Genomic DNA, 27859 nt, shown 5'->3' with positions numbered 1-27859 from the left:
TGGCATCTTTTTTTTATTAGTGCATATATATAAAGATGTAGATTATATGTATGCTACATATGCAAAATATTGTCTAATAATTATATTAACTGTACAATAACTATGTTAAAACATAAAAAAGATTTTGCAAATGTAGGAAAGGAATTGATCAAACATAGTATGAGGTTCTTCTTTCCAGTTTCACTCTCTCCTATGAACTCCTTTTCTTTAGCAGTATATAGATACCTAATACTTTTATTGGAAGAGTTGCTTTACATTCAGACCTGGCATTAAATAGATGCAATTCTGTGCTAAGGGAAGACTGTGTTGAAGGAGGAGATGCTTAAATATTCAGCTTTAGATGTAGTATTATATACATTTTGAAGAACCATGGTGTTCCCTTTAGCACAAATTATTTTATTTTTTTCATGTCTTTACCAAAGGATGGCTAGCATATCTTACCTTATGAAGATCAGAGCTTCCATGGAGGTTGGTATTAAAGTGTCTCCAAAGTACAGTAAGTATGCCTTCTCAAACACAGGCTAAGATAGGCTCTGCCATGTGTAGATCTGAAGCCAGGGTGAAGGCTGTGGCTTGGAGGAGAGGATGAGGGGAGCAGAAGGGCTGATGTGTGGTGTAAGAGGAGTTGTCCTGTGAGAGGGCAGGCAGCAGCGTGGCTGGCACGGGGCAGGGCTGGATGGGACAAGTGTTGTGCAAAGCAGTGGAGGGATAGGAAGGGATGAGTGTGTAGGGGTGAACTCCAGCAGTAGTAGGATGCAATTGTAAAAGATTTTCAGGTGGTGAGAAGGGGAGATGGCATAACTGCACCAAGGGTATTTTGGAGAGGAGTAGGTGAGAAGAAAATAGATACTTTGAAGCTAGAGCAAAAGGTGTTTGTTGTGACCTGAACAGCAAACCGATGCATGTTTTAGTAGTGGCAGTAGGGAAGAAGATAATGGAATTGAGCAACATGAAACGAGAATGTCTGAAGCCAGGATGGTTGCGATGGCAAATGGGAAGTGCTGGAGATGATGATGGAAGCTTGTCCTTCATGAAATTTCTGATGTCAGGTGTAGCAACCATCCAGCATCAGAATAAGTGCAGCTTAATAATCCTCTGTGAAAGTTACTTTCTCTGTTATCTTTGATTCCTCTCTAGTAATACAGGCTTTAACCTTCTTTTTGGATCACATGGGATTTTCCAAATGAATACTTAATTGTTTGGCCAGATACAAGGTAGCTGACAATTTGCCTTCCTTCTGTAAAATCTTTGCTTAAATTGCCAGCAATTTCTTCTTCTGGAGTAAGGAGTGGGTTAGGAAAAACCTGCTTTTTACCATATACACATGAGCTTTCCACTCTGTCTTTTCCCATCTTGCTTTTTTCCTTCACCCTTTATAAGACAAGGAGTTGTGAAATTGTCCCTCGTGTCTGCACATTGTGTGGTGTGATCAGTTTAAGATGTTCCTCTGTCTTTACTAAATTAACATTTTTTAAAAAGGAGCAATATAAGTCAATGACTACAATTTGAGCTTAATTTTTTTTTTTTAAGAGTAGGCTTATAAAATGAGAAATACTGCCTCAAAATATCTCCCTTGTATCATGTAGTTAGTGCAAAGAAAACGTGAAACGTAGTCCCTCGGCCTTAGTGGTCCAGAAGGTACAGAGGTGGTTTGGGAGTTGTGGCCACAGGTGACTGTGTGGAATAAATTCTGCTGTGCTCCTGTGTGCCAGTCTGCTGTCAGTTAAGCACCCACTGCAGCAGTCTGTGGAGCATCTTCAGGGACTTACCCTGTGCCTATCTCCCCAAAATAGCCTTCCAAAGTATTATTCAACAGACAAAAAGGGCTATTCACAACTAACATAAAAGGATTAAAAAAAAAATAATTCTGGTATAACAGTGCAAAACCCAAGGAGAAATAGGAGAAAACACTTGGCAATTATAATAATACTTCAGGCTACTAAAGGCATGGGGTGTTAATCAGTTTCTGGGGATGACAGGCATGTTTGCTTTTGATACTGGACTCCTAGTGTTTACATCTGTCCTTACCGGAACAATCCTATTTCAGGAAGATTTTGTGCCTGAAACTAGCCTTTGCCTCTCCACTCCTAGCTCAGTAGACCCTCTTGTATTTAAGAGGAAAACAAATGCAGGATTCGCATTGTTATGAGTGACGAGGAAGATGTCCTTGGGGAAGGCAGGCGAAGACGTGACGTCGTGGGGGGTGGCAAGAGTCTCAAGGCAGTAAAGTGTATGTTTGCCATATAATGAACAGAGGAAGGAGCCGGATGCTTGTCAGGATGATCAGGGGCATAACTGTGGTTTTCAGCCACGGAAATTTCTGCGCTACTGTGTTGGGCTTTGGTGCAGGTTTTTACCAGACTTGTTTATGGGGCTGGTGGAGTCAGTGCTGTGGTAACTGTTTTGAATAGAGGCCGGGCAGGCATCGTTTGGAAGTGTGAATGGCTGAGATATTCTTCTGCAGCTGTTTTCCAGAAAACGCCATTTCTGCCAGACATTGGGGTGATTCTGTCTTATTTAGAATAACTGTGGCAGCCAGGACCGTGGTGGAGCGTGCTGTCCTCCTCTTCAAGGAAATGCAACTTCATCTAAATTTCCTCCCTCAGACACGTCAGACATTTGTTATTGTTTGCTGCTTCTCAGATCCCTTTCCTGTTCTTTTCTAAAGCTATTATATGACAGATTTTTCTTGGCTGATTGCTTTCTATTTACTATAAAGAAACTCATGGGCAGATATCTGGGAACTAGTATTCTTTGAAACCAGCATAGTCAGTTGTAGAATTACATCAGTGTTTTTGTTTTGTAAACTGAGTCTAAAATAATTTCAAGCACTTTTGAATTTTTTACTTTTTTTTTTTTTTAACACAAAGTTTGGTTTTGTAAATAGCAACATACTTGGGTTCACTGACTTGTTTATTCTGATGCATTTCAAAGAAAAAGTCGGTTATATTTGTGTGGGTCAGGATGAAAGGAATTAGTTGAAGACATTTTTAAAAGGCAGGTTTTTAAATCACCTTTGCTTGTACAGGCATAAAACCAGTGTTATTTTCTAAGTGGAAGTAGAAAACTGGAGATTTGTCATTGGATCACATCCTCTGTAGAGTAGAGTTGAAAAAGTTATAATAAACTTGCATCTGAAGTATATATCAATGGGTTTGTTGGAAATGAGAAATTTACTGGATGTTTCTGAAAGCACTTTCATTTTTCAGGGACAGGTGACTATAAATGCAAAATTTGTCAAAGACATTTACCTCCCAGAGGATGCGGAGTTTTACTTTGTTTATGATGGATCCCTGAAGAGGCACATAATGTTTGCTGAGCGAGTTAGTGACAACACTCTTCGGTCCATTGTTCCGGGTAAGCGTTAACTCCTGTTTACATTTTTTGTCTCTTCGCTATACCCCACCCCCATTTGAAAGCTGGGCACAACTGGACATTTTGGTATAACTCTGTTTTATGGCTCTGTAATGGCAGAAATGCAGGAATTGAATGATGGCCTTTAGCATCCAGGCTGAGTTTGACTGACCCTAGGTGATCCTGCCTTTTGTAGCAGTCTACACCAGTACTGTATCAGGCACAGACCGTGTTAACTGAGCTTGCATAGTTGGGTTGCATAAAGTGCAATCTTCAGGGATGGCATAATTTTTAATGTGAATTAATTCTGTGTCACAACTGTTTGCCTCTGGGCATTCTGACACCTGCAAAAGTCACGTTTTTGTCTGAGCCTTCCCTGGCTGCAGCAGTCAGCCCGGCTTGCAAAGCCCTCACGGTGGAAGTGTGCAACGCTTGGAGCAATGCTGGAGCTGTACACAGTGCAGGGGTGTCGGGGAAACCGTTTCAGGGGTGCCTCGCTGCAAACGGGGCATTTGTGTGCCTCCCAGCCAGCTCTCTGCCTTGGTGTTGTGCCCCTTATGGGTGTAACATAAACCTTGGTTGTCACCTTTATTGTGTGCATTGTGAGCTTTTCATTTCTTTTCATTTTGTGGCTATAGACATGATGTACCTGTGTAATAGGATCTGCTTGTTATTTGTTCTTGTTTTATAAAGGGGATTTAGAGTCTGAAAATAACTACTGAGTATAAAAAGTTTGCTGCTGTTACATTGTGGCTCCTTTGATACTGTAAATGGTAAATGATTGTCATGGGATACAACTGGAGAAAATGTAATGCCAGGCTTATTCCAGGGTAGCAAAGTTGTCGTCGTTGTTGGGTGGTTTTTTTTTTTTAAGGCCTGAAATGACACTGTTAAATAATTGCTTCTGGGCTATGAATAAAAACAGGAGGCTACAGGCAACACTTAATCCTCTGCCTGTTCCCAACAGAAGCCATGAACAGATGAAAATAAAGTGTGAGGTTAAAATATAGCCCTGCTGATGTTAGTGTTGTTTTGTCGTGGCCAAATTAAACATAAGGGAACACAGAGCACTTTAAAAACAACTGCAGATGTGGTAAGTACATGCTTCTTTCTGCAGTTACTAGATTGCATATATACTTGTAGTTATTCAGGCATATTTTGGAAAATTTAGATTTGTACCCATAGTACTTCATGGTTAGCTCTCTAGTGAGAATGAGGTACAGCTTGCATCTCTTTTAGATGTATGACATCCACCTGCACTTCAATGGCAAAGGAGGAGGAGAAATGTACAAGAGTTTGTTTGAGAGACAAACTCCCTTGGACTTCAGGGGTCCCAGCTGTGAGTCAGAGAGTTGATACAGTATTTCATTAAGTCGCTAAAACCACAAAGCATGCATTAGTTAAAAGCTTCTGGGTTTTGGCCTGCGTGGAGAAGTTGGTTAGGTACAAAATTGGTGTTACATAGATAGATATATTACTCAGAGTTTGTGCTGCAGGCCGCTCTGCCACTCTTTTCATGAGCATCTCATTTTTCTTAATTCTTATCCAAGAACCTTCAGGCTTTTGATTTGTGGGATTTCATCCTGATATGGTTACCTCTTCTTTCCATTATGGTTAAAGAACCTTCACCTAGAAAGACTGGTTCTAGAATTATTGATATTAGTGTAATTAGGAGGACTGGCAGTTCACAGTCTAGTCAAATCCAAGTTCTTCACCAGAAACGGTGTATTTTCTAATGCAATTTGCGACAATGTCCTACGACAAATAGGTGTAATTAGAGGGAAGAATAAAATAATTCTGTATGAGTGGTCACAGCTCTTGGAGGTGGTGGGGGGGAATAATCTATTTTCTGAACATAGGTAATGTTAGTGATTAATTTACTTTATAATTACAGGCCATGGATGCCAAGAAGCAGTTTCTGTCTCTGTGTTAATGTATACAAGGGGATACTCACCTGTGGTCCTTGGCAGCTGTCCTGTCACTTACAGAGAGAATCTGTCTTGCAAGTTGTCTCGCTTTCTGGTCGATCACGCAGAATGTGTCACTGCTGCTAGTCACACGATGTTGCTGGATAAGTTTGGGCTAAGGATAAAAGATCTGCAGTCCCTGGATAACGATTTGATGATGGCTGTTGCTCATGAAGAATTGCCATTGACCTGGAACATCCTTGGAAGCTGCTCAGAAGGTGGTAAGGTTTTATTTTAAGTTGGAAAGCTTTTAACAGTGGTTTGGTGCACAGTTCAGAGCAGAGTTTCTCACTGTTTTATCCCAGGTTCTCAGCCCTTCTGCTTTGTTTTGGGGTTAAGATGAAAAATTGTTCAAGTATGAGAGGGGTAATCAGAGATTTGGTTTGTGCCCAGAGGTTTAAAAAGGATAACAATGGTTATTGTAACTCAGTTTCTCCAGGAGCTTTTTGTGCCTTGACTCACTGTGAATGCAGTTCTTTATTTATAAATAGACTCTGCCTTTGCAAGATTAAAGAGCTGTCTGTTTAAAAAAAGCAAGAATTGTAGCAGTGAAGTATTGCCACCATGATTCCAACCAAGTGAGATATTTTAATTACGCAGACAAAAAGGAGACGGTCATAAAACAGAAGAATGTGTTACTGCAGACATTCTGATGTACAGAGTAAACACAATTTTTATCACGGTTCTGTCAGTGTTTATGCTTGCTTTATGACTATGATCATTCTTTGGGAAGAATATCATTAAACAACTTTTGTGGCTTTTTTTTTATTGTAGAGGAAGTGGGATGAAAATATACATGAAACTTTACATTAAGGTATGCTATTGAAAAATTTTGTAACAAAATCAGGTGAAATTTTCCTGGTTTCAGGTTTCATTGCAAACAGAAAACTGTAGTTAGGTTTTGCTGAAGAGTATAATTTTTTTTGCAGACCCAGCTGATTTATAGCTGAGGTTGGAAACAGTGTTAAACTTGATGGCTTCACATGTTTTTCATTGAAAATTTGGTACTTTTGGCTGTTTTCCTTTTTGTACTTTAACTTGCTAAAAATTGGAGGACAGGCAATTTCCGTATGAGCCAAACTGAGAGAGAGATTCAGGCAAGCTTTTGGGAAGTAAAAACACAGCACTTAGCCCATTTCTTTGAGTGAGGGCTTTTTTCCAGTCTTAAATCTTTCTAATTCTTAATGACAGATAGCTTGAAATCTGCTACTGCCTTCCTCAGGAGAAGGATGGCTTTTGTCTGTCTGTTGTAAACAGCTTCTTCAAGAGATGTAAAAACAAATACCAAGTCTCATTCAAATATTGGCTAGACAGGGGAAAAAAAACCCCAAACTGTCACTTGTTTCATTTTGGTGTGTAGTAAATACTTGTTCACATTACTCAACTACTGGAATGGCTGTTGTATCTTAGCAATGAAGACCTCGATTCAAAAGCCTGAAGAAATCAGCTGCAGTTTTGTTCACAGTCTTGGCTAAGGTTTTCATCAAACCCGGTTGAAACCCAACTCAGAAGCATCAGCAGGATACCAGCAGTACCGAGAGATGCTCGGGCAAAGCCAACTGGGTGCCTGCTTGCTTAACACATGGGGAAGTTTATGCTGGGTGTGGTGTGGGTCTGGAGGGTTGAAGATCAGCTGCTATCCAAATAGCAAAATTCTTTAATTTTTAATTATGCTAATTGTTAATTTTCAGGTATACTGCAATATTTATATGGAAAAGAGTATGTTGCCCTCGTGAGACTTTTGTAGGACTTGTATTTTTTTGTTTCTATGCCTTTTTCATACTTTCTTCGCTTTTCACATTTAAATATTATACATAACAAAATTTGAATACAGCAGAAAAGCAGGGATGTGTGCTCCAGTCGCTGTACAAAGTCTCTGTGAATGATTGAAATGTTAGACGAGCGTGTCTTGAGCGTGCCGCATTAGTGGTTGCGTCTTGGGTACTGGTGAGGTGACATCTCCCTTTGTACATCAGTCATTGCTCTTAAACGCAGCTGGGATCTTTCCCCTTGTTTCTGAATAAAACAAAAACTGATCTGAATTCCTGGGGCCTGGTAGTGATGCTGTCGCACAGCGAGGAGCTCTCAGTGCAGTCGTGCCTGGGCAGTGCTTACTGGACATCCCTGTTGAGTGGGGGGCTTTCCAGACAGCTTCTCCTTCAGCCCAAGGGAGGTCAGTCATTCCCTTTGTCTCTCTCTAAGGTCTAGGCTTGGGCTGGGCTATTTTGGTATCCTTTACTCAGTTTGTATAATTTTTCCTTGTCTCCTGTATCCTTTCTCTCTCCTTTCTGAAAGTATGGTTTTGATTCTTCTTGCAGCCATATCCTCCTTTCACTTGACTTTGAGAAGCACTGACTCAGGTTGCTTCCTTGTGCTGTCCCTGTCCCTGTGTTTTTGTCCCCAAAGCCAAGAGGCCAAGGACAGCTGAGGGCTGCATGTGGCTGAGGGAGGCCTGTGCGTGCAGGGAAAGGAGAGGGAGGGAGACGGGGATGGACTGCGGCAAGAGTGCTTCAGAGAAGAGGAGAAAGGTCTTTGTCTTCCACCATGATGTGATCAAGGGTTGTCCCACCATTGTGTTTCTTCCCCATGCTCCAAAAGATGAAAACGTCTGAGAAACAGGGAATTTATGAGGATTTAGAAAGGGGATGAGACCTTCTTTCCCTACCTGCTGTCTCTGCAACTTCTTGCCTCAACAGTGTCTGGACATTCTTTTTACTATCAGTGTTGCGAAAGACATGGGTGCTATCATCCATCACTAGTTAGGACCTCATGCTTGTGAGATTCAGTCAGTTTTCAGAGTGCTGGGCTATTTTTATTGGAAAAAAATTAGTTTTGAGTGACACATCGCTGGAGAAAATTATTGCACCATCTGCTGTTTTTGGACCTTATTCTTTTTTATGAGGATTTAGAGACATACCGCTTGATGGAAAGATAGAAGAATAATTTATTCATAGGAGTTTGCTATTCGGAAAAAAGTGTTTGTATTCCCTTTATAAGGCATAAAAGGGACTGGATAAAGAGAGAGCCTGGATTGTCTAGGGAGCATTGCAAATAATTCAGGAATTTACTGCAGTTGCACAGGTCAGGACTTGTTAGCCACGTTATTTAAAGTTCAACAAAAGAAACAACAAAGCACTAACCTTTCAGTAATCCTCACTTGTAATAAGTGCCTGTGTGACAACCATGTCAGGAGCTGCTCACTCACACAAACTGGTCAGATCTTGAGATCACCGGGCCCAAAAGCAGTTTGGTGCTAGAGGAAATTGGGAGCCCAACAGAGGTGCTATGCTTAGACATTTATTTGTTGGTGCATTTGAAGAAAGGGGAAGGAGGGGTAGGGAGGAGGAGAAGCTGATTTTCTTGTTGATCGCATCGTCATTAGGGATATTTTCCTTCTGAAAACTGGATTATTCAATTTATGGAAATATTAAATATTAAGCCAAATAACTTGTTAGAACTGCTAAAAAAAAAAAAAAAAGAGACTCTTCCTACAGTTCTTCAGGTTTTTTTTTTTTTTTAAAAAAAAAGAAGAAAGAAAGATACAGTGGTTTAATCTGGATCAGAAAAATGCTTCCAAGTAACCTTTCCTCTCTTAGCACCATCAGGTTAGGGCAGTCTTTTAAAACCGGCAGCTCCCAAGGACCATCAGACAAAGGTTCACTGCATCTTCACTGCAACGTTTTTTGTCCTTGACACACTCAGGCTTATGTCCCTCTGCTGTCGGAGGGGGAGTGGGAGCACAGGAGTGTGGGCCTTGCAAGGGGTCCGCCTTACATACGGGAAGCTGAGAGCATCTCAGTTTCTGGTTGTTTTAAGGGCATTGCTGGGAGGGTGAATTCAGGTTGTCTGGGTGACTTAACTATGCTGGTAATCAAACAAGAACGGTTGCTGCTGGCTTTGCCTCTATTTACAGTTATTTTTGAGAGGAAGAATGCTCTTCTAGGTTTAAGGCTATTAGTAGAAGCAATAAAATTACAGCCTGAATTATGAAAATTAATTGTGGATCAAAGGGAAGGGAACAGTGTCTATACTTGTTTAATTCTCTTTCATGAAGCAAGATAATTTCCATTTTATTTGATAAATGTTTCGTAATTGTTTTCTAGGAATAGGTTTCGTGGAGTGAACTGAAGTACCAGCCCCCTGCTTTATAGTCTGTCTCTGTGGAACACTTCCATTTTCTGTGGCATTTTTGACTTTATTGCCCTCTCTCTGCCCTTGTCTTGTTAAATCCTGTTACTGTTTCCATTTGGTGTTAAAGATGTTCCCACTAAGCTGCACCAGTTCAAACCTGCTTGATGCATGTGGTATTTATGGTCTAAATCAAAGAAAATTCTGTCCGTGTCTTTTCCTCAGTTGGAATTTGAGATTTCTTTTTTCCTGTGGAAGGAAAGGGAGAGGGGGGGCAAAGTGACTGTTCTCTTTCATGGAATTAGGAAAACACTGGGAACAGCGGATAAATATTTCTAGGTGTGGTGAGATTAGTGAGGAGAGGTAATTTTTGGTCACACAGTTTAGGGGGTGAGAGAAACAGACAAATCTTTGGCCCTGTAGGAGTTTGCCCCTTTGGAAACTGCATGGGGCAGAGGGAGGTGGATGCTAGCCTGGGCATCAAGAAGCAGAGAAGTGTCTTCCAGTGCCTGCTGCTGACCAAGAAACCTGCAGCATGAGGGAAGATATTGGCAAGCATGCTTCAGCCTGTGGGTCCCCAGCAAGTGCGTGATCCTCATCTTCTGGTCAGTGGTAATAATAGCAGAGAGGAGATGGTTGAGATCCCCCTGACCATGAAGGGGCTTCTCAGGAAAAGGCCCGGTGCTTGGAGGAGATGGTGATACGGAGAGTGACAGTAGAGCAAGTACTGTAAGAGATACAAGAGATTAAGTTTCCTGTTTAAGGCAATATGTAAGTAGTGGGGCTCAGGAGCCTGCACTACTGCTGGAGAGACCAGGTATGAAGCTATGGTCTGGCCTGGACCCCAGCCTTGGGTCAGCACTGGGCTGGAAAGGCCTTCCCTGCTCCTGGATGAGAGGGTGTCCCTGCCTGGTGTTGAGCACTCCAGTGGCATTCAGTAAACAAGTTTCTTAAACCAAACAGCTCGAGGGAGTGTTTGGCTGCAGTACAAAAGAATGAGGAATATCCCTCTGCTAACAGAAACTATCTCCTGTAGTGTTCTGCATCTTTGTTGGGGTCACCCAAGCAGTAGAGTCAACTGAAACTTCACCTGACAGCGTAGGGTGGTGGCACCATGCACAGTACCGCATGGGGCTGGTGGATGGGAGCCTTCTCTAACCCTCCTGCTGCTAAAACTGCTGGAGCAAGACTCCTTAAAGTTCACCTTTGTGATGATAAAGTACACCTTTTCTTCTGCAGCAGTGATGCCAGCCTCTGGGTGCTAGTTGATAAAGGTATGATGAATAGGGGAACTAATTAAAGAAAAGGGGGATATTCCAGCTATTCAATAAGTGGAAAGGGGAGGTGCCACTGCAGTCCTGCCTTCAGATGGGGTGTCATGTACCTGATTCCGTGCATCACGGCCACTGTGTCTTCACAAACAACTTGTGTGTGGTTTTGCAGCAGCAGGGTGCACTGAAGATGGCTTTATAAACAATCTCATACCTAATGGAAAATTGAAAAAATGAACAGTAATGCATAAAAGTACGAAGCCAGGAAAAGCTGGAATTTCTCAGCCAGTTTTGATGTCTCCCCGTACTTTTCAAGTCACAAGTCTTGAGGTTTTTAGTCTCCTTCCAGGAAATGAATTAGATTCATAACCCAGAAAGGGCTTAGTCATTTCTGTCAGAGAGAAATATTTGTTTTTAGTTTATTGTCTTGGACATAGGAAGGGATTCAGGTGCAAGGAAGAACAAAAGGATTTATTTAATGTTTAAAACAGACTCTGTTTGGCTCAGCTCTGTGTAACTCAGAGTGTTTTGGCTGGAGAATCAGGATGCAGTGCAAAACAACGTCCTGATAGTGCATCTTTTACAGCACCACCTGCCTTGCAGTAGCTGACCCTGTATGAATCAGCCAGCAGTGCATCTTTCAAATCTTATGAATTGTTGCTTATATGTCTTGATGGAAACTGGTATTTTATACCATTTAAATATGAATATGTTGAAGAAGCCTTGTGTTTTCATTTTATCTTTATTTTCCTCCTGTTTGCCCCTGAATGCAGTTGAATTATGTTGTTTTTTCACAACATTTTTTTACTATCTTGATGGCTTGCTTTTTGTCTTTTTTTTTTGTTTGTGTGTTTTTCCCCCCTATTTTGCCACATCTGAAATCTTCCTCAAGGGAAGGGGAAAAGAAAGTGAAAAGTGTGGGACAATGCCATTTGTTCTTTCACAGTGAGGAGCTATAAGAGGAGGGGGGAGGAGAACTGAAACTGGAAATTGTTCTTAAGAAAAAACTGCTAAAACCCATTTGTTTCAGAACTTTACCTTTTTTTTTAGTGTAAATCTTTTCTTTTTAGGCAGGTCTATTTAAAAAAGGTTATTATCAGCCATCATGTCTTTCTGGGTTTTTTGTTTTGGGTGGGGGTTTTTTTGTTTGTTTGTTTTTTGTTTGGTTGGTTTGGTTTGGTTTTTTTTGCTTTGATTGCTGATGCTGGAATAGAACCACAGCAGAATGTGGATGGAAGGGGTCCCTGGAGGTGGCTGGTGCAAAATACTTTCGTTGTATTGAAAGAACACGTTTAACTTTTCATTTATTCTTCCGACTTTACAAATTGTATTTCAGATTTTAGTATCATGAAGCTATTAGTAATTGCTTTATGTCTTCAAGTTCTGCTCACTCCTGGGCAAGCCAGGTGGGAGAAGTAAGATGAGAGTAGCCCAGCAAACACATAGACTATAGAGGTGAAGGATGGGGAGGAATGTGAGTGCTGTTTCTAAGTGCATCAGGGGTGAAAACAGCCAGTGGAGTTGCTGGATGGTTCTGCTACCATGTGCATTCAAGCTAGCCATGAGCAAATTTAGTTTATGGTTAGATGAAGGTTGTTATGTTGGGCAGATAAAAATTAATTACTAGAATATTTGTGGTGAGATAGTAGAAGTTATTATTGTAGATGGTGTTTTAAGACCACAAAGATTAATTACTGTTTATTAGTTATTTTTAAACCTATGTTCTTTTGTAGCAGGCTTATTCATACTGCATTGTTTTTTAAGATTTGGATGCCAGAAGAGTAGCTTTATTTGCCTCAGCGTTGGAGGAGAGAGAAGGCTATCACTTGTTAGGGAAGGCTTCATAAGGCCTCCCTTTTTGCTGGGCGGGAAAGTCCTAATCTTATCTTACCCAGAGAAAGTTTATCTTGCTTTTTTATAGTGTTACAATATACATTGAAACCCAGTGGCCCCAGGCCAAAATTTTAATCAGAAGATGGAGTTCAAAGTAAAGTTTGCCTTTTTGTTTCTGTGTTTTTAATCTAAGGGTTGGGGTGTGGCTAGTATTGAATCAGATGCTTAGTGTGCTTAGTACTGGTTGATATATTTGCATGTGTTTTAATTAGATGGACTTATGTGCTGGCTGCTAATAACACTATATATATAAAAAATGGTCTAATTGGAAACATCCAAAGAACCCACTGTGATGTCTGAAGTAAGACTTTAGCAGAATTTAAGTACTCCAGGTACCAAGGAGCAAATCTGAAAGCTCATTTTTTAGTGAACATTTTAGCCTGGAAATGCATAATGTTTGTTCAGGGACTATGTTTTGGACCACAGCATTTCCTGGGCATCTAAATCTGAACGCCCTGGTGTACATATAAACATGCCAGAAAAGGGAGTGCTGGTGCCTGGTGTCTGGCTGTGCTCTGCTGGGTTCCAGTCTGCTAAAGTCCTTGCGGGGGAGACTCTCTGAAAGTACAGTAAATAGCACAAGGGCCAGTGCAAAGCACAGATGGTGTTATCAGTCTCTATTAAGAGACACAGCTAGGGAAAGGGAAGATACTGGCACACATTTTCGTACTGTGTCTGAATGGTTACGGCATTCTCTGAGCAAGCGAGACACCCAGGCTCCCAGCATCGTTTTTCACATCTGATGACAGTATAATGAGAAATGCATCCATGTCCAAACAGCAGAGACTTCTCCCAGATGTTGTTGTGTTGTAGTCAGTCTGCTGCTTTCCTGGTCTTCCGCCCCACATCACTTGGATTTCTTTCTGCATGTGACCCATTTTCAATTATTCCACAACGGAGGGAACGGGGTGTGGTCCCACCAGATGGGTGATCAGAGGAAGTTTGAAGATGTGCGTGGGTTCAAATCCCATCTGGCTGAGGAGGAATTTGAACTGAGGTCTTCCATTTTTGAAGTGGCACATCAGCCATTGTTTCCACTGTCTCTGGACAGGTTTTGGGAAGCCTGAGCCCTGCTCATTTAAATGTTCCTCTATAGAAGAAGGTCTCAGATCCAGGCAGACCAAGGTGTTTGATGAGTAGTGCTTGCTTGGGCTTTGAAACTATGGGTTAGAGTCAGATCCTCATGCCTCCATATTCCCTATGGGCTGGCTTTAGCCAGGCACTCACTCACTACGTGGGTTTTGCTCATGTGAGACCCCACCTGGAGTACTGCATACACCTTTGGGGTCCCCAGCACAGAGAGACATTGACCTGTTAGAGTGGGTCCAGAGGAGGGCCATCTCCCTTATAGATATGTAAACACTGTAATTCGTACCATTAATGATCAATGTTGGTAACTAAAATGCAGCAATGACTGTTGTCTCCAAAGACTGAAATTAGAAATATTTTGCAGACCTTTGAGACAAAAAATCCCATAGTTCACTACTTTCCTCTGTGGCCTAGGATCTTGCAGCAGATCTAGCGTCTGGCTGGACACATTTTTGCCTAAAAACTAAAATGGGGAGACCAAGAAACAATTTTATTGCCCAAAACCTGGGAAGAAGATGTGTTGCATGGGCAGATCAAGTGTTGGCTAGCCACAAGTAAGAGCGAAGTTGGAAGATTAAGTTCTTTAAAAATAATGAGATGTGATATTTTATATTTGTGTTCTAGAAATACTTAGGTACATATTGTGTATATGTTTAGTGATATTCTGGTTTAGAGAATCCTCTCTGCATCTTATCAATGTGTCTGCTTCTGTTAGAACTGCAGATTTAGGACACTACATGCAGGTTCGCTGGCTGTTACAGTCTTAGAGTTTGTGTCCTGAAGCTCCGTTTTAATCTGATGTCTGGAATTTGTTGCATTTATTGAAGGAAGTTTGACCTAGTTTTCCAGGATTTGACTCTGAAAGTTTTGATTCCACTTGAAATGGAAGGGTGAAAAGTCTTGGATGGGTTGCCATCAAATATTCAGAGTAAAAGCTGGCCACTAGTGGAGATCCATCCCGCAGTAATTTTCCTGGTGGAGCAGTAGAGCAAGTTCCTTAGGTTCCTTGCCATTCAGGCTTTATGAGGTGGGGAGGTACAGTTTTTAAAAATATTACAACACTTCAAGTCCAACATTTTCAAAGGAGGCTAATGATTTTGGGCCTCAGCTCTGAGAGGACATTCCAAAAGGTCCAGCTTTGCAGAAGGCAGGTCTCGTGATAAGGTGTCTGGAGAGGATGTGCTCGGCTGTGATGTGACAGCAGCCTTCAATTATGTAAAAGGAAGTTGTGAAGGGAAAGGAATGAGGTGTTTTTCATGTCCATTTTGGATGGGACAAGAAGAAGCAGGCTTATACTGAGAAAGGGTGACCTAGGTTAGGCATTACAAATCTTTGTAACTGTGAGGGTAAAATTATCCCTTGTGTAGATTACCTACGGAGGTTACAAAAACCTCTTGTTGTTGGAAGGCTTTTATAACAGATGAGACAAACATCTGCCAGGAGACATTTAGGTTGAGCCAATCCTGCCTTAAGGCAAGGATTGGACTAGAGACATCTTGAGGACTGTTCAAGGGTGGGGTTTTTTTTTGGTTTTTTTTTAATGATTCTATAAAACAAATATTCCTCACACTTTCAGAGGGAGTACTTAAACTGAATAGGAGTCAGCCATGAGCCACTGTGTTTGCATGTAACTACACGATACCTTTACTCAATGCATAAGTGTTTCTCAAAAAACATGCTTATTAGCTTTTTGGCTACATAACTGCTCTCTCTGCTGGGGGATTGCTTTCCATCAGAGAGTTTTATCTTGTAAATAGTGATGCAGAGAGGAAATTTCACAGCAATTTCCTCTTGATTTTAAGTGGATTATTTACACAAATGTGTGCACGTACCTACATATGCTTCAGGAGCTTCACCTTTCCTTTGCCACTGGAGTGTATAACTTTCAATAACATGATGTGAACTGGTTGAGTAACAGGGAAGAAAAAGTCTGTTGAGTCAGGATGATAAATTTCAATGGAATTTCATAAATCCCTGGAAACCTGGTAGATTTCAGCCAGTTGTTCTGAGAGCTGTAGAGCAACTGCCCTTAAATACTTGACCCTTGTGAAAGTACCCTTATAGTTAACTTCATACCAAAATATCAGTGTAAGAAACAGGTTGAGTGGCACTTGAGCTTAATTTTATTTATTGCCTTTAAATTGCAGAGGCTTTCTGTTTAAAAATGTACATAGGCAGATAAACCCTTTGAGTAAAAGTCAGGGAAGAGCTTGAGTGGAGAATCGGCATCTAGTGTCATTCTTGTGTACTCTTTTAAGTTTCATCCTTTTGAGCTTGCCGATTATGTGCTAAAAAGTAGAGAAGAAGTATTGGCAGGTGAGGTCACCTTTCTGAAAAGAGAGGCAGAAGAATTATCCTGTGTACTTTACCCACGTGTGTGTTAGCTTATGGCTCACTGTGCTGCTAAGGATCTCTGACTGTGCTAATAAGCAGCCTGCCTTGAAAAATCACATCCTTTTTTTTTTTTTTTTTTTTTCATTTAGATAGTTGGCCATGCTGCCAGATGTTTTGTGTTGTTGAGGTAATACAAAGCAGCTGGAAAATTGCCTCTTAACTGTCTTCTGCAGTGTATTGGGGCATCTCTTGTGCTGAATGCTATACTGTGTAAAGAAAGAGAGAAATACTGAGATTATCTAATGCAAACTGTTTTCTTTGTCTGCTGAAAATAGATGGTATTTGGATATTATAGTTTAGCTCCACAGATGTAATTAAGTATCTAAGTGTTGATTTCAGTGAAAGATGGATTCTGCCAAAGTACTTCTGTAGGTCTGAACCTGAGCTGTCATATTTCTGCGGACTATAACAAGTTTCTTTTGATGCTTCCTAGCAGATAAAATGCTGGGGCTTGTTACTGATGATTTTGGTTTGCTTGCTGTGTTTTTTCAGAGCCTAAACATAAAGAAACTCTTCTCCACCTTGTGATGAAATTGGGCTTAGTTAAGCTTTCCCAGTTCTTGGCAGCCCAGCCTGGAGGGTCATCAGCACTAGCATTACCTAATGAGGATGGAGCAACACCATTAGATTTGGCTTTACAAAATGGGCACTCCAAACTTGTTGAGGTCTTCATGAAGTGAGTATAATGGTTTGCTGCTTCCTCTGAAAAGCTTCTGTCAGTTAAGGCACGTAGGGAGTACCGTTATTTTTCTTAAGAATTGTTTATTTTGTGTTGGTTTCTGTTGCTTTTTGCCATTATTACCATTGTAACTGGTAAACTTGCATTTCAATTAAAGGAAGTTTATAATGTCCTTTGTTACATTTTCAAGTCAATTAATAGTCAATTAAGTGACAGAGGACCAGCTGCACCATCAGGTACCTCTCCCAGCACTATTGCAGCTGAATTCCAATGCATTACCAACAAGTAAAGACATCCCTTAAAATATACGTATAGAAATATTTACAGATAAACAGAACCATAGGACCTGACTTTTGCAAAACCTCAGCGGACTTTGTGACCTCTGTGAAGCTCAGGTTTGAATGAATAAGGGAGAGTCAGCAGCAAATCCAGTGCTGCAGCTATGACTCTTTTTGCCGGAGAGCTGCCACACTGACATATGACTTAAAGGAAAAGAGCTTTCTGGCATGTTTCAGCTGTCTGGAGTTTTCTCTGTACAGACCTGAAGAGCTGCGTGGTGTGTGTGTGTCTTGGGGTACCAAATGTTCAGCATCAGATGCCCCTTCTCACTGTTGGCTTTTCTTTGTAAATAGAAATATGCAAGAATCGGGTTACATTTTTATTCTGCTATGTGGCTCTCTTGGTTCTGGCTCCATACAGTGTATGTGAGTAGTATATGTGAGACTTATCCGTACTTCAGTTTGAAATAAAATACTTACAACATTGGTACAGTACATTGTGTTATGAATGTCTCATTTGTTTGTAACGTCCAAACAATACTGTATTCCCTTGAGACACTTTCTGTTTTTCGTTGTCGTGGGATAACAAACCTGCTAGCTGCCTGCTAGATGTGTCCTACTGCTATATATGGCAACATTAACAGGAAAGGTACTATTGCTAATTTACAGCAATAAGGAGAAATAGGTATTGTCACAGCTCACTCTTTCTGGCCTATTTTACTAGTGCGTAACTATCCAGAACTGACATTGTTTTTTCCTTGCTGATGGCTAGCAGTAGCTGCCGGTTCTTAGACCTGAATGGAGTCATTGGTAAGTATTTGTTTGCCCAGCTGTGTTTTTGGTGGACGTTTCAGATTTTCTGCCTCTGGTTTTTGCAGTGGGTGCGTTGGGATCCCGATGGGCTGGTGCTGAAGGCGAGCAGGAAGCTTGCTGTGGTTGTGTTTTCATTCTACCTGTGAGCGAAGCATCTGCTTTGGTTTAAAGAGTGTGTCGTTCCAGTTTCCAGGGCAGTCACTTGCTTGACATTTCAAGAGCGGAGATCAGCGAGGGTGCTCGCGTGCAGTTTGTTCATTCATCGGGAGCTCTGACGCTGACATTTAGCCACACCGCACAGCACTTGCTGGAGTCGGACATTAAGCTCTTCAGAAAATACTTCTGGGACAGACCTCTTCTTTACCAGGTAGGTACCTATCTAGCTCAGGGCATTGTCACAGATTTTCTTCAATAATTTCCAGCTATAGACTCTTCAAGCTGGATTTGTTTTTCTTAAGTAGCCTTTTAGTTTAAGCTGTCTGTGTCACTAATGGCCAATGTAGTTGCAGAATTACTGTTGTGGGCTTCTACTTTGTGTAAGTGTAGCACATTGTACATGTAAAGCTGGAGGATAAGAGATGTCAAGAATATCAAAACCTCCTTTACCTCTGAAGTTGTTTTTGAATAATTGTGGACTCTACAGTGAATATCTTTCCCTGGAATCTCAGTGTTTTTAATTGCATTGTCATTGTATTCCATTGGTACTTTGAAATATTTAATTTAGTTCCATTCTTTTGTCTAGCAGTGTATTGCCTAGGAGCCTTTATCAAGAGCGAAACCCAGTCTATTATTTACAGCAGAAAGAGAGAGTACAGACTTTTGCTACAGAGTTTATTTATGGTGTGGTGGGTCTTATTTTGCTGTAAGGTGTCGAGCACTGCTGTGATATTCTTCAGGACATCTCTCAATTTCAGTAAAGTAAGGAGGAGGACACTTGAAAGCACAATTCTTGAATAGCAATGCAGGTGCTTACTTATGTTTTTAGATTGAGACTGCATGATTATATAAAACTAGTGAACTAAAACACATTAAAATAGGCTTTTCTCTTTTTCTGGCCTTAAAATTCAGGTTTTCTTTCCCATGCTTAACTTCAGGTTTCCTTATTTGTGTGCTGATTTTCCTTGAGTTATCTTTATTGCATTCTGCATGGTTTTTTTTTTTTAACTTAGAACGTGATCCATGTGTTATGTTTAACACAAAAACTTAAGGTGTGATATATTGTATAGTAGTTATGTATAATCTCATGTAACTATGCTGCCAAGATTTTGATTTGTTCCAATACAAAGAAGTTATTCTGTGTTTGTGGCTTGCAGAATATCTACAGTTTGTGTGTGGCTTTTCCATGGAAACAACAGTAAACCCAATAGCAAAACCAAGACTGTGTTGAAGAATGCATTGTTATTTATATCGTTTTTTTCTTGCACTCATCAAATCCTTGTTATTCTTTCAGTCTTTGAAATGGGCAAAGAAAATGTGGTATGTTAGATGTCTGCATGGGTCTCAGAGACAAAGACTTAAAGGGTGCAAAATTCTGCCCTGGGTATTTTCAGGAAAAAGCCTACTACCTTTCACTTGTGGGTTTCCCTTTTGCTTGTTCCCCTAGTTGCAGCAGTCTAGATCCTCTGTTGTGGGGACCCTATTCCCCCCTGCACAACATCAGTGTTGGACTACTTTTAATAAAGCAGAAGTAAACCAGAATAATTGGGAAGATCGCATGGTTTAGTTCATTTCCTATACAGCAGATATGATCCTGAAGTGTATGTGGGAGGATGGTCGAACTGTCATATTCAGACTATGTATTATGTCCAAAAGGTAGGGTAAGATTAATTTTCTTTCTGTTGCAAACAAGGACTTGCAGCCTTCAGTGGGACCCAAAGCATAAGGCGGTCATTAAAGATTTGAAGATAGATAGTCTTTTTAAAATAGAGGTAGAATTCATTGCTGTACTGGAATATTCATTCATCTAGAGCAGACTAAGACTGGACATCTAGTTTATTGTATCTTGAGACTGCATAAATGACCACATTGCTATTTTAGGCTTGAGTCAGAATGACATGGACTAAAAAGAAGGAGCTTGTCTCAGTTATGGTGGCGTGCAGCGTTGGATCTGTGTGTGTGAAATGGATGATTTAGGGAGCAGCACAAACTATTTTTGCATTTATTCATGCAAGAAAATCCAAATCTTTCTCAAGTACATTCTTCAGTCCCTGGTCTGTGGGTTCTTTTAGTCCCTTGACTATTCCTTACAAGCCTAAAAGAGTAATTGAAAAGTTACAACAAACAAGCAGTCGGTAAGCTAGTTACCCCTATGGGAGCCATGCCTTCACTGGAAACCTTCAGGGGCTCTGCTGTTCAAAAAGTGTAAACCCACAGGCTTTGTGGCTGCGCTAGGCAATACCGTGGAGAGATTTCTGAAGGGGATGAGGAAGAGCATGGAATTGCTTGGACTCTATGCAACCTCCTGTTGAAATTGTTGTGGTTGTAGCAGTGCCTGTCAGTGAGGCTGCATGGTTGGTTGTGCACCTCCAGTAGAGCCCTAAGCAGTGTGTGGAGGTGACGCATTTGGCTGTCTCAGTTGCTGGAGGCAGTACAGCCAGTGCAGGGGAAAGGGAAAAGAAATGAGAGGAAAAGAAATCTGGGGACTGATGGACACAAGTGAAATGATATCAGGGTAATTAAAAAAAAAAAAAGCATAATCATCCAAAACGATTAAGGTACTTTAACTAATTTTGTTGCGTGGTGGTGGACAGATTTCCCTAGGAGGAGTTGACTTATTTCTGTGCTAGTTGTGGGAGTAGGAAAGTGTCTTGCACACTAACAGACAAGCAGAGAAAAATGCTACTGGCCTCACTGAGATGGGGGATATAGCAAGTTTGACAGCTGTGTGGCTTTCAAATACATTTGGCTGCAATACTCAGCCCAGAGTCATCCCTGATTTTTTCTTTCGTATTCAGGTTACCATGCCTTTTCTCTGTTTGCTATTCTGGTAGTTGGTAAATACACAAGCAATATAACTAGAGGGAAAGACTAGAAGCAAGCAGAGTTGCAGAAGAAACTAAGCAAAAGGAGACATTCTCTCCTCCCCCGCACTTATAATCTTTGAAGGCAATTGTTAAAATAAGGGACTGGATCTTAGACCCCTCTTCCTATTGAGCAGGTGTGATACAGTGAGTGTCTTTAACTGAGCAAGGGGTCAGCCCGACCAGGCGCCATGGACACAGAGGAGTAGCTCCTGCCTCCCAGGCTGGGTTTACCATGTAGTTGGTGTTTAGTCCTGGTTTAGGCTCTTTGTTTTGCCTATCTGTCAAAATTGCTTGCTTCATAGGGATGCTTTCATGGTTAACTAGACTTCTGTGTGTAGCTGCTGTGCTGCTTTTCTCATAGAGAAGGAGGTTATAAACAATGAAGTGCAAATGTTAAATATGATCCTTTAGATCCCTTGGGTATTGTAAACACAAGGTAATGTCTCTCTGTAGTTGAAAATATTTTATCGGTTTCCCTCTTGAGGAATTGCTATTGGTTTCGTCTGGAGGGTAACTGATAAAATACTCTATGGAATCTCTGTCAGTCATTTTAGTGTTGCTTATAACATATTTGTTTGCTAGTCTCTGATACTGTTTTTGAGTTTTCAGATATATGTCATGGGTATTAAATACAGTTACCATCATTTTGATTTTTTTTATTTTTATTTTTTATAGAGTATTAATTCAAACCAAGTTGAGCCAGTGGAAGGTCCAAAAATGCCCCGCAGTACAACAAGCTCTGTAGAAGGTACAGTTTTTTTATTCCATAATGTTTCAGTCTTTAAAAGCTCTGGAAAGTTGGCACAGATTCATACGCTATTTATTCAGGAAGATCATATGTTTCATATGACATTAGAGACCTGTAAGTAGACAACAGTGGAATATGCAAGTCCTACTACGAGCGTTGTGTAAATCGTGATACTCCCTACAGAGCATCGGTTTTCCAGTGTCAGACTGAAATTGTTCACAAAATATTATGGCGTTTTATAGTGACTGGAAAAGCCTTAACTAATTTTATTGTGAAAGCCAGAAAAATGTCAGGAGATTCCAGGAGAGGGCAGTGTTTAACCGAATGAATTCTCCAGCGTGCAAATTCCAGTAAAACCAAATGACTCGAGTTAACAAAGACGGGAGCAGAGTAATGTTTTGTATGAATAGTTTTGGGATCCAGTCCAGACTTATTAATATGGCAAAATTCCCATGTGTTTCAATTACACATTCAATATTTTGGTAAGCGGTTTACCTCTGTAAGGATTGTGAGATGGTGTTTGCTGATGAGAATGCTCTTTCATTACCAAAATACTTCCCTGTGTACCTTGGAGCAAGCATCTCTTACAGCTGAAAAGAAAATCACAAAAAAAAAAGATCATTCTTCAGCATCAGAAGCACGACACTTTGGGTGTTTACATATGATTGTTAGGAATTAATTAAAAGTTTTAATCAGTTGGCCATTTGCTTATGTGACTGGTGCTGTATATTTGGACGAAGCAACGAGCTAAAAGCTGTGAGCTCTGTGAGAAGCTCAGTCTTGCTCAGTGGCTGTGCCGGAGGCAGCCCTGCTGAGGGCAGCAGAAATGCGAGCATCTGCATAAACTGCCAACAGGATCAGGACCAGACTGAGGGAAGGGAACGGGACTGCAGTTCCAGGTGGCATCAGCTAGTAACTTCAAGTGAATGGATAAAATGGGGACACAGCTGTCATGTAGCTCATGTTTAAACATGTAGGCTGCTGTTGTTAGTGCTGGAAAAAGAGTTTTACACCCAACTTCTCCAGCAGCATTCAGGCAACGAAAGTTTTCCTATTAGAAGGTAAATTTGCAGAGAAACGGTAAGCAGTTGTTAGGAGTTGCAAGCTACGCTTCTCTTATTGTAAGTGGAAATTTACCATACAAAGTTTGTGAATGATTTTGGTGACACAGTGTGCAAAAACATTGACTCTGGGTATTCATCTGAGTGCTGTACTCTGACCAGTGTGAGCTTTATATTCCTCCTTGGGGATGGAAAATGAATGGCCTGGATTGCTAGCACTAAATGAGGCAGTAGCTTGGGCAATACAGCTTCTAGGTGATGATTATTTTGATATTTTTCACTAAACGCAGTTTTAATTCAGGCTGACTTGGAACAAACGAATAACAAATACCAGTAGATATTGATTGCTTAGAGACACCAGTTCAGGATGTCAGGTCTCATTTTGGATTCTGGTTGTAAAGCTTCACATCCTGTCTTTACACCAAAGATATTTGGCATAGATATTGGCATAGGCACACCTACCTATTTGTGTTTTCAGTGGAAGCTATACACTTTTGTGCCTTTATGCATAATTTTGTGCCTGTTTTTTTAAAAAAAACCCCTCATTTCAGTTCAGCAGCAAGAAAAGTATGCCGCATTTTGCTAGTATCCAGGACCTATACAAACAAATGATAGCAATCATGCTTGCATGTTTTATCTACTGTAGTTATCTACTTGTAGGCCAGAGGAGCCTGTAACTATTGTTTGTATGCTGATGGGCAGCAAAGTTTTTTAATCTTCTTAGGCTTTGATATTGTCATTGGTTATCATATTTCTATAAACAAGACTTTTTTTTTTTTTTTCCCACTAACCACCACCAAACCAAGATACTGAAAAATCATGAATGATCATTACTGGTGACTAGTAGCCTCTTACACTCTCCATTTGTCAGCATTCAGGAGATCAAAAGAAATTTTTTCAAGATTGAGTTAAAATTGTTGCTGCCAGGAGCAGAAATTATATTAAATGATTGAATGCAACTGAGAATGTAGTAAAAAATACTTTGTCAGTCCTTTATAAAGTGGCTGCTAAGCTCAGGACATCGATGCATTCATGTCATGAAAGGATCCCCCTCAGATTTTGAAACTGCTGCCATTCCAGGAAGTAGTGACTACTCGCTTCTGGGTGGGCCTAAAGTCCAGATCAACAGACCTTTAAAACACTATGCTATCAGAAGCGTTGAGTTATTATTGAGTAGAGGTTGATACAGCAGTGCATTGCTTCTTGCAAAATGCAATAATATTGAAGCAGCGGGTCAGTATAAGGTGATGCTATAGCTTAGAGGTGTATCTCCCATAGCCACTTAATTAAATTCAAATAAATGGAGTGATACATTATCCAGTGAGGATGCAGAACAAAAGGTGAAATAGATAGTATTTTGGCTAATTCAGTAGTTTGTGCTTTTTTTCCTGTTTTCTGACCTTGAAATTCCATGCCCGTGAGTTGACTGAATACTCTTATCTGAAGGATAAACCATTTGCTTGTACAGAACATTAGGTGTAGACTAAACAGCTTTTTATTGCTGAGAATTGTGAAAATAATAATAATACTACTAATGCCAATTGCATGGCAATATCTTCCCACTGAAGTTTTTAAATTAAGTTTCTGCACTTCCAGAAGAATTAGTCTGTTCCTTCTAGCTGACAGATGATGCCTGGGATGCTTTGTTTGATGGCACTAGTGATTTTGTGCTCTGTGATTGCACTCTGTTAGATTGCAAGTGGAGGTATATATGTGACTGCTGCAGAAGGTTAATTAAAGGAGGAGGATTAATTAAAAATTAATGATCAAGATACTGATCAGCATGGGCCTAGTCTTGACTCTTGCCAGCATATGGGGGTGCTGCTGAGGTCAGGGACAACAGGTGTGCTTATTGCAACGGGCCCATAATTGCATCCCAGAACTTCATCTCACACAGACCTGCAGGTTAGGTAGGGTTGTTGTTGCTGAAGATTGTGTGATTTAGATAATAGGTAGCTGTCTTTGAATTGTTTTTCCAAAGATATATTGACACATCTTTTTTTTTTTTTTTTTTTTGAGTATAGACTTTGTGCAATGCCAAGAAAGGTCTCAAAACCCCATGTTCCTCAAGGCAGTCCCCCAAACCACCCTATATTGGCTGCAGAGTCATACTTAAGTTTGACTATTTGCTAGAGCAGGAGAATAGAGAGGGATTTGTGTATCTGAGGACAAATGTGAACCCTGAGTTGAAAGATTCGATAGAAAATGAAACATATTTACCAGCATAACTCTGGCTGTATGGTTATTATTATTTAAAATGTATTTATTAAATAATAATGTTCCTGGAAGCCTGGGTGATGCTAGTGTTCATTTGCATTCCTGTAGCCAGATTACTTCTCTTTGCTGTTTCACAATAGTCCTTGAGGCTGTGTTTGGGCAAAACTTGCAAAGTGTGGTCCTTGTTTTGCATGTGCTGTGTTCTTCCACACAGCCCTGGGAAAAAACCATAATGCAAAAGAGAGAGGCAGAAATAAAGGTGTTTTTTACTTTTTGAGGTGAAGATGCCAGATAAAATTTCAGAAAACACACAACACCCCTGCAGAAGAAGAGCAGACCCCAGCTGCTCTGCAGAGTTGGTGTGAGGCATGGCGCTAGAACTGTTGTTGATTTTTCTGAGTATGTGGGGGTTAATCAGCAGCTGGCAGACAAATCGCTGTGCTTGCCTAGCCTGAACGTAACTGTGACAATAACATAGCACTTGTTGTGCATCCAGCTCTCACGCTGCCCACGGGAACACCGCTGTGGGGAGATGCATGAGCTGCCCGTGTCCATTGTTCTGGCTCACCTGCCTGTTTGCCTGCTCCTTGTGTCTCCCCTCCTATTCTGAAGAGAAGAGAGGCGATCAGCAGAAACCGAAATGGACCCAAACTGAATTTGCTTGTTATTAAAGGCGGGAGTCTTTGCTTTTACAGGTCCTGTGAACTTGACATCTGACGAATTGTCCCAGGATATTATGAAGGTACAGATTTCTCCTTATACAAATAGCTAAGGTTCATTTAGGTTGAGAAGCAGCAACCTCTGCTTTGATACCTGAGCACCTCCTGGAGCTAAAAATTAAGTAAGGTGACTAATGCCTGCCAGACAGGCATCCTGTCTCTTCCTCTCGTGTGGGAATAGTTATATGTGAACGTGATTATTATTTGAAGGAACCTGTTATGTGGTTGTGGGCTGGAAAGCTGGGTTGGAGACTCAAGCTCTGCTTTTGGACCAGAAAGCTCTTGCTTTTATGGTGAACCTTAGTGGCTTCAGGGAGCTTGCAGCTCAGCTGCCAGTCTGAGGGGAGCACAGCCTGTCTTGCACAAGCTCCATCCTTGAGATGGCATGATTCATTACATCTGAGGAGTTTGTCTCTGAGGGAGACCTTATGTGGGGCTGCGAGTCCTTAACTGAACTTAACTGGAAAAATGCTTGATGTGAAAAATATAGCAGTTCCCATTGTCTTCTACATGGAGGTATCTAACAGTTTTTGAGGGGAACCACTATTTGTGAAAAGTCCCATTATAGTTAATCAGTTGTATTTGACCTCTGGTCTTATATTCTGCTTTTTATTTATATGTATCTGTTTACAAAACCAGAAAATAATTGTCTCTGGTTTTTTTATCACCTTTTCAAGCAGGAGCTTGATTATTTGCTCAGCTGGGTATAAAGCTAAAATAATGATTTATGTTGAGAGAAAAAAATCTGGTAAAATCTAGCAAATCTGGTAAAGGTGATATCTTCTCAATAGCCAATGACTATAGATTTTTTAAATAACATCTGAATTTAGTGGAATGTTGTTGGTGTGCCACTTTTGTTAGGTCATTATTATAAAAGTGATGATCTCTTTAGGCTTGTTTTTTTTTTTTTTTTCTTTAAATGGCCAGCTGAGCAGGACATTGACCATTTGTTTGGGATTCATGTGTTGCTATTGTGATTTATGTCGTCTCACAATTGTATCTCTGCAGTATGCATGCTTTTTGGAGTCTATGTTGAAAACCTGTTTTGCGGCAGAGTGTTGCATCTCACGAGTCTTGCTGGAGGGAAAATGTTCTGGTGGCACATTGACTGTCCCTTGTTCTGATGTAGTAGAAAGACATAGTTGACTATATAAAGAATAAACGCACCTGTGGTATTTCTACAGGTGTGAACAGCCTAGGCGTTAGAGGAAGGAGGCATCTTAAAAATGTTTTGCTCTTTCCTCCAGAACACTGTATATTGTCTAGTCAGGGCACAGTTAAACTTTCTAAGAGAAAAGCAGGCTGAAAACTGGATCATTTTGACTTCCCAAAAGCTATTGCTATATACTGCAATGCTAAATACACACAAGGCAGTTTCTTTCAAAGAGGTGAAGGTCATTGACATTGCAGCCTAGCTTGCCAAAAGATCAATCTGTTGTATCTATGCCAGAGGGGGAACCTCTTTCAAAGCATCTATGCTATAGATAGGTGATGTATCCAAAGGTATCATGATGCCCTAGGATTTTTCAGTAGTATATTAACTGTTGTAGGAACAACAATCTGGAAAATAATTTCTGATAAGGCTGACATATGTGACTAAAGATGAAATTAAGCATGTAGAAATGTTTAGATGCTACAGCGTGAGTTGTGAGGCTGGTAGGAGAATACAGCCAGTTGCACTAGACAATATATTTAGAGACTGTAATGCAAATGGAAAGGTATTTTCAAGTTTGGGGAAAGCTCCAAGAACAATGTGCAAACACGAGCTTGTGCAAAGCACAGCAAGGCAGAAAAAGACAACAAGTAATTAAGGTCTGCCAGTGGGAGCTGCTGTGCCAGGCAGAGAGTGCCAGGCTGGCATCACTTGCCCGTGGTCAAGTGCTGAGCTCAGAAAGAGCAGCCCAGATGGTGGCATTCTGACACCTCACATGCAAACTTCGGTGGCTGCAAAATGAACGAGTCGCTCTGTGTGTGTGCAAAGGGAGGTGATATACATGCTTCAATGGGGGTGGTGTACGTTGGAAATGAGCTGACGTAAACTGAGAGACACAGTTCTAAGATAAGAGGCTGGCAGATTATTTTAATAATCTCTTATTAAAATCATCATCTAGTTAGCTATTTTTTCTAGTCATTGTTATACGAAATGCCTGTACTTCAATCATTTAATCATGTTTGTCTCACTCTCCCGTCCAAGGAATATGGGAGTTGCATAGAGGAATTTGGAG

The 27859-nt window shown here is 40.7% G+C and overlaps 1 protein-coding gene across 2 annotated transcripts in view; it reads left to right on the top strand.

The window, feature by feature from the left end:
• ARHGEF28 (Rho guanine nucleotide exchange factor 28) overlaps nucleotides 1-27859 on the top strand; it is a 129982-nt gene that overhangs the window by 24039 nt on the left and 78084 nt on the right. Inside the window, exons 3-7 of one of the 2 annotated variants that reach the window (XM_054810176.1) lie at nucleotides 3210-3357; nucleotides 5249-5539; nucleotides 16589-16772; nucleotides 18053-18233; nucleotides 21565-21637. In XM_054810176.1, coding sequence (XP_054666151.1) covers nucleotides 3210-3357; nucleotides 5249-5539; nucleotides 16589-16772; nucleotides 18053-18233; nucleotides 21565-21637 — 877 coding nt within the window. Of the gene's footprint in view, nucleotides 1-3209; nucleotides 3358-5248; nucleotides 5543-16588; nucleotides 16773-18052; nucleotides 18234-21564; nucleotides 21638-27859 lie in introns of both variants that reach the window. The other variant, XM_054810175.1, reaches the window with a different exon arrangement.

Source organism: Grus americana, chromosome Z, assembly GCF_028858705.1.
Source record: "Grus americana isolate bGruAme1 chromosome Z, bGruAme1.mat, whole genome shotgun sequence".
NCBI classification, from domain to species: Eukaryota; Metazoa; Chordata; class Aves; order Gruiformes; family Gruidae; genus Grus; species Grus americana.
This window is presented reverse-complemented; position numbering and strand designations above follow the sequence as displayed.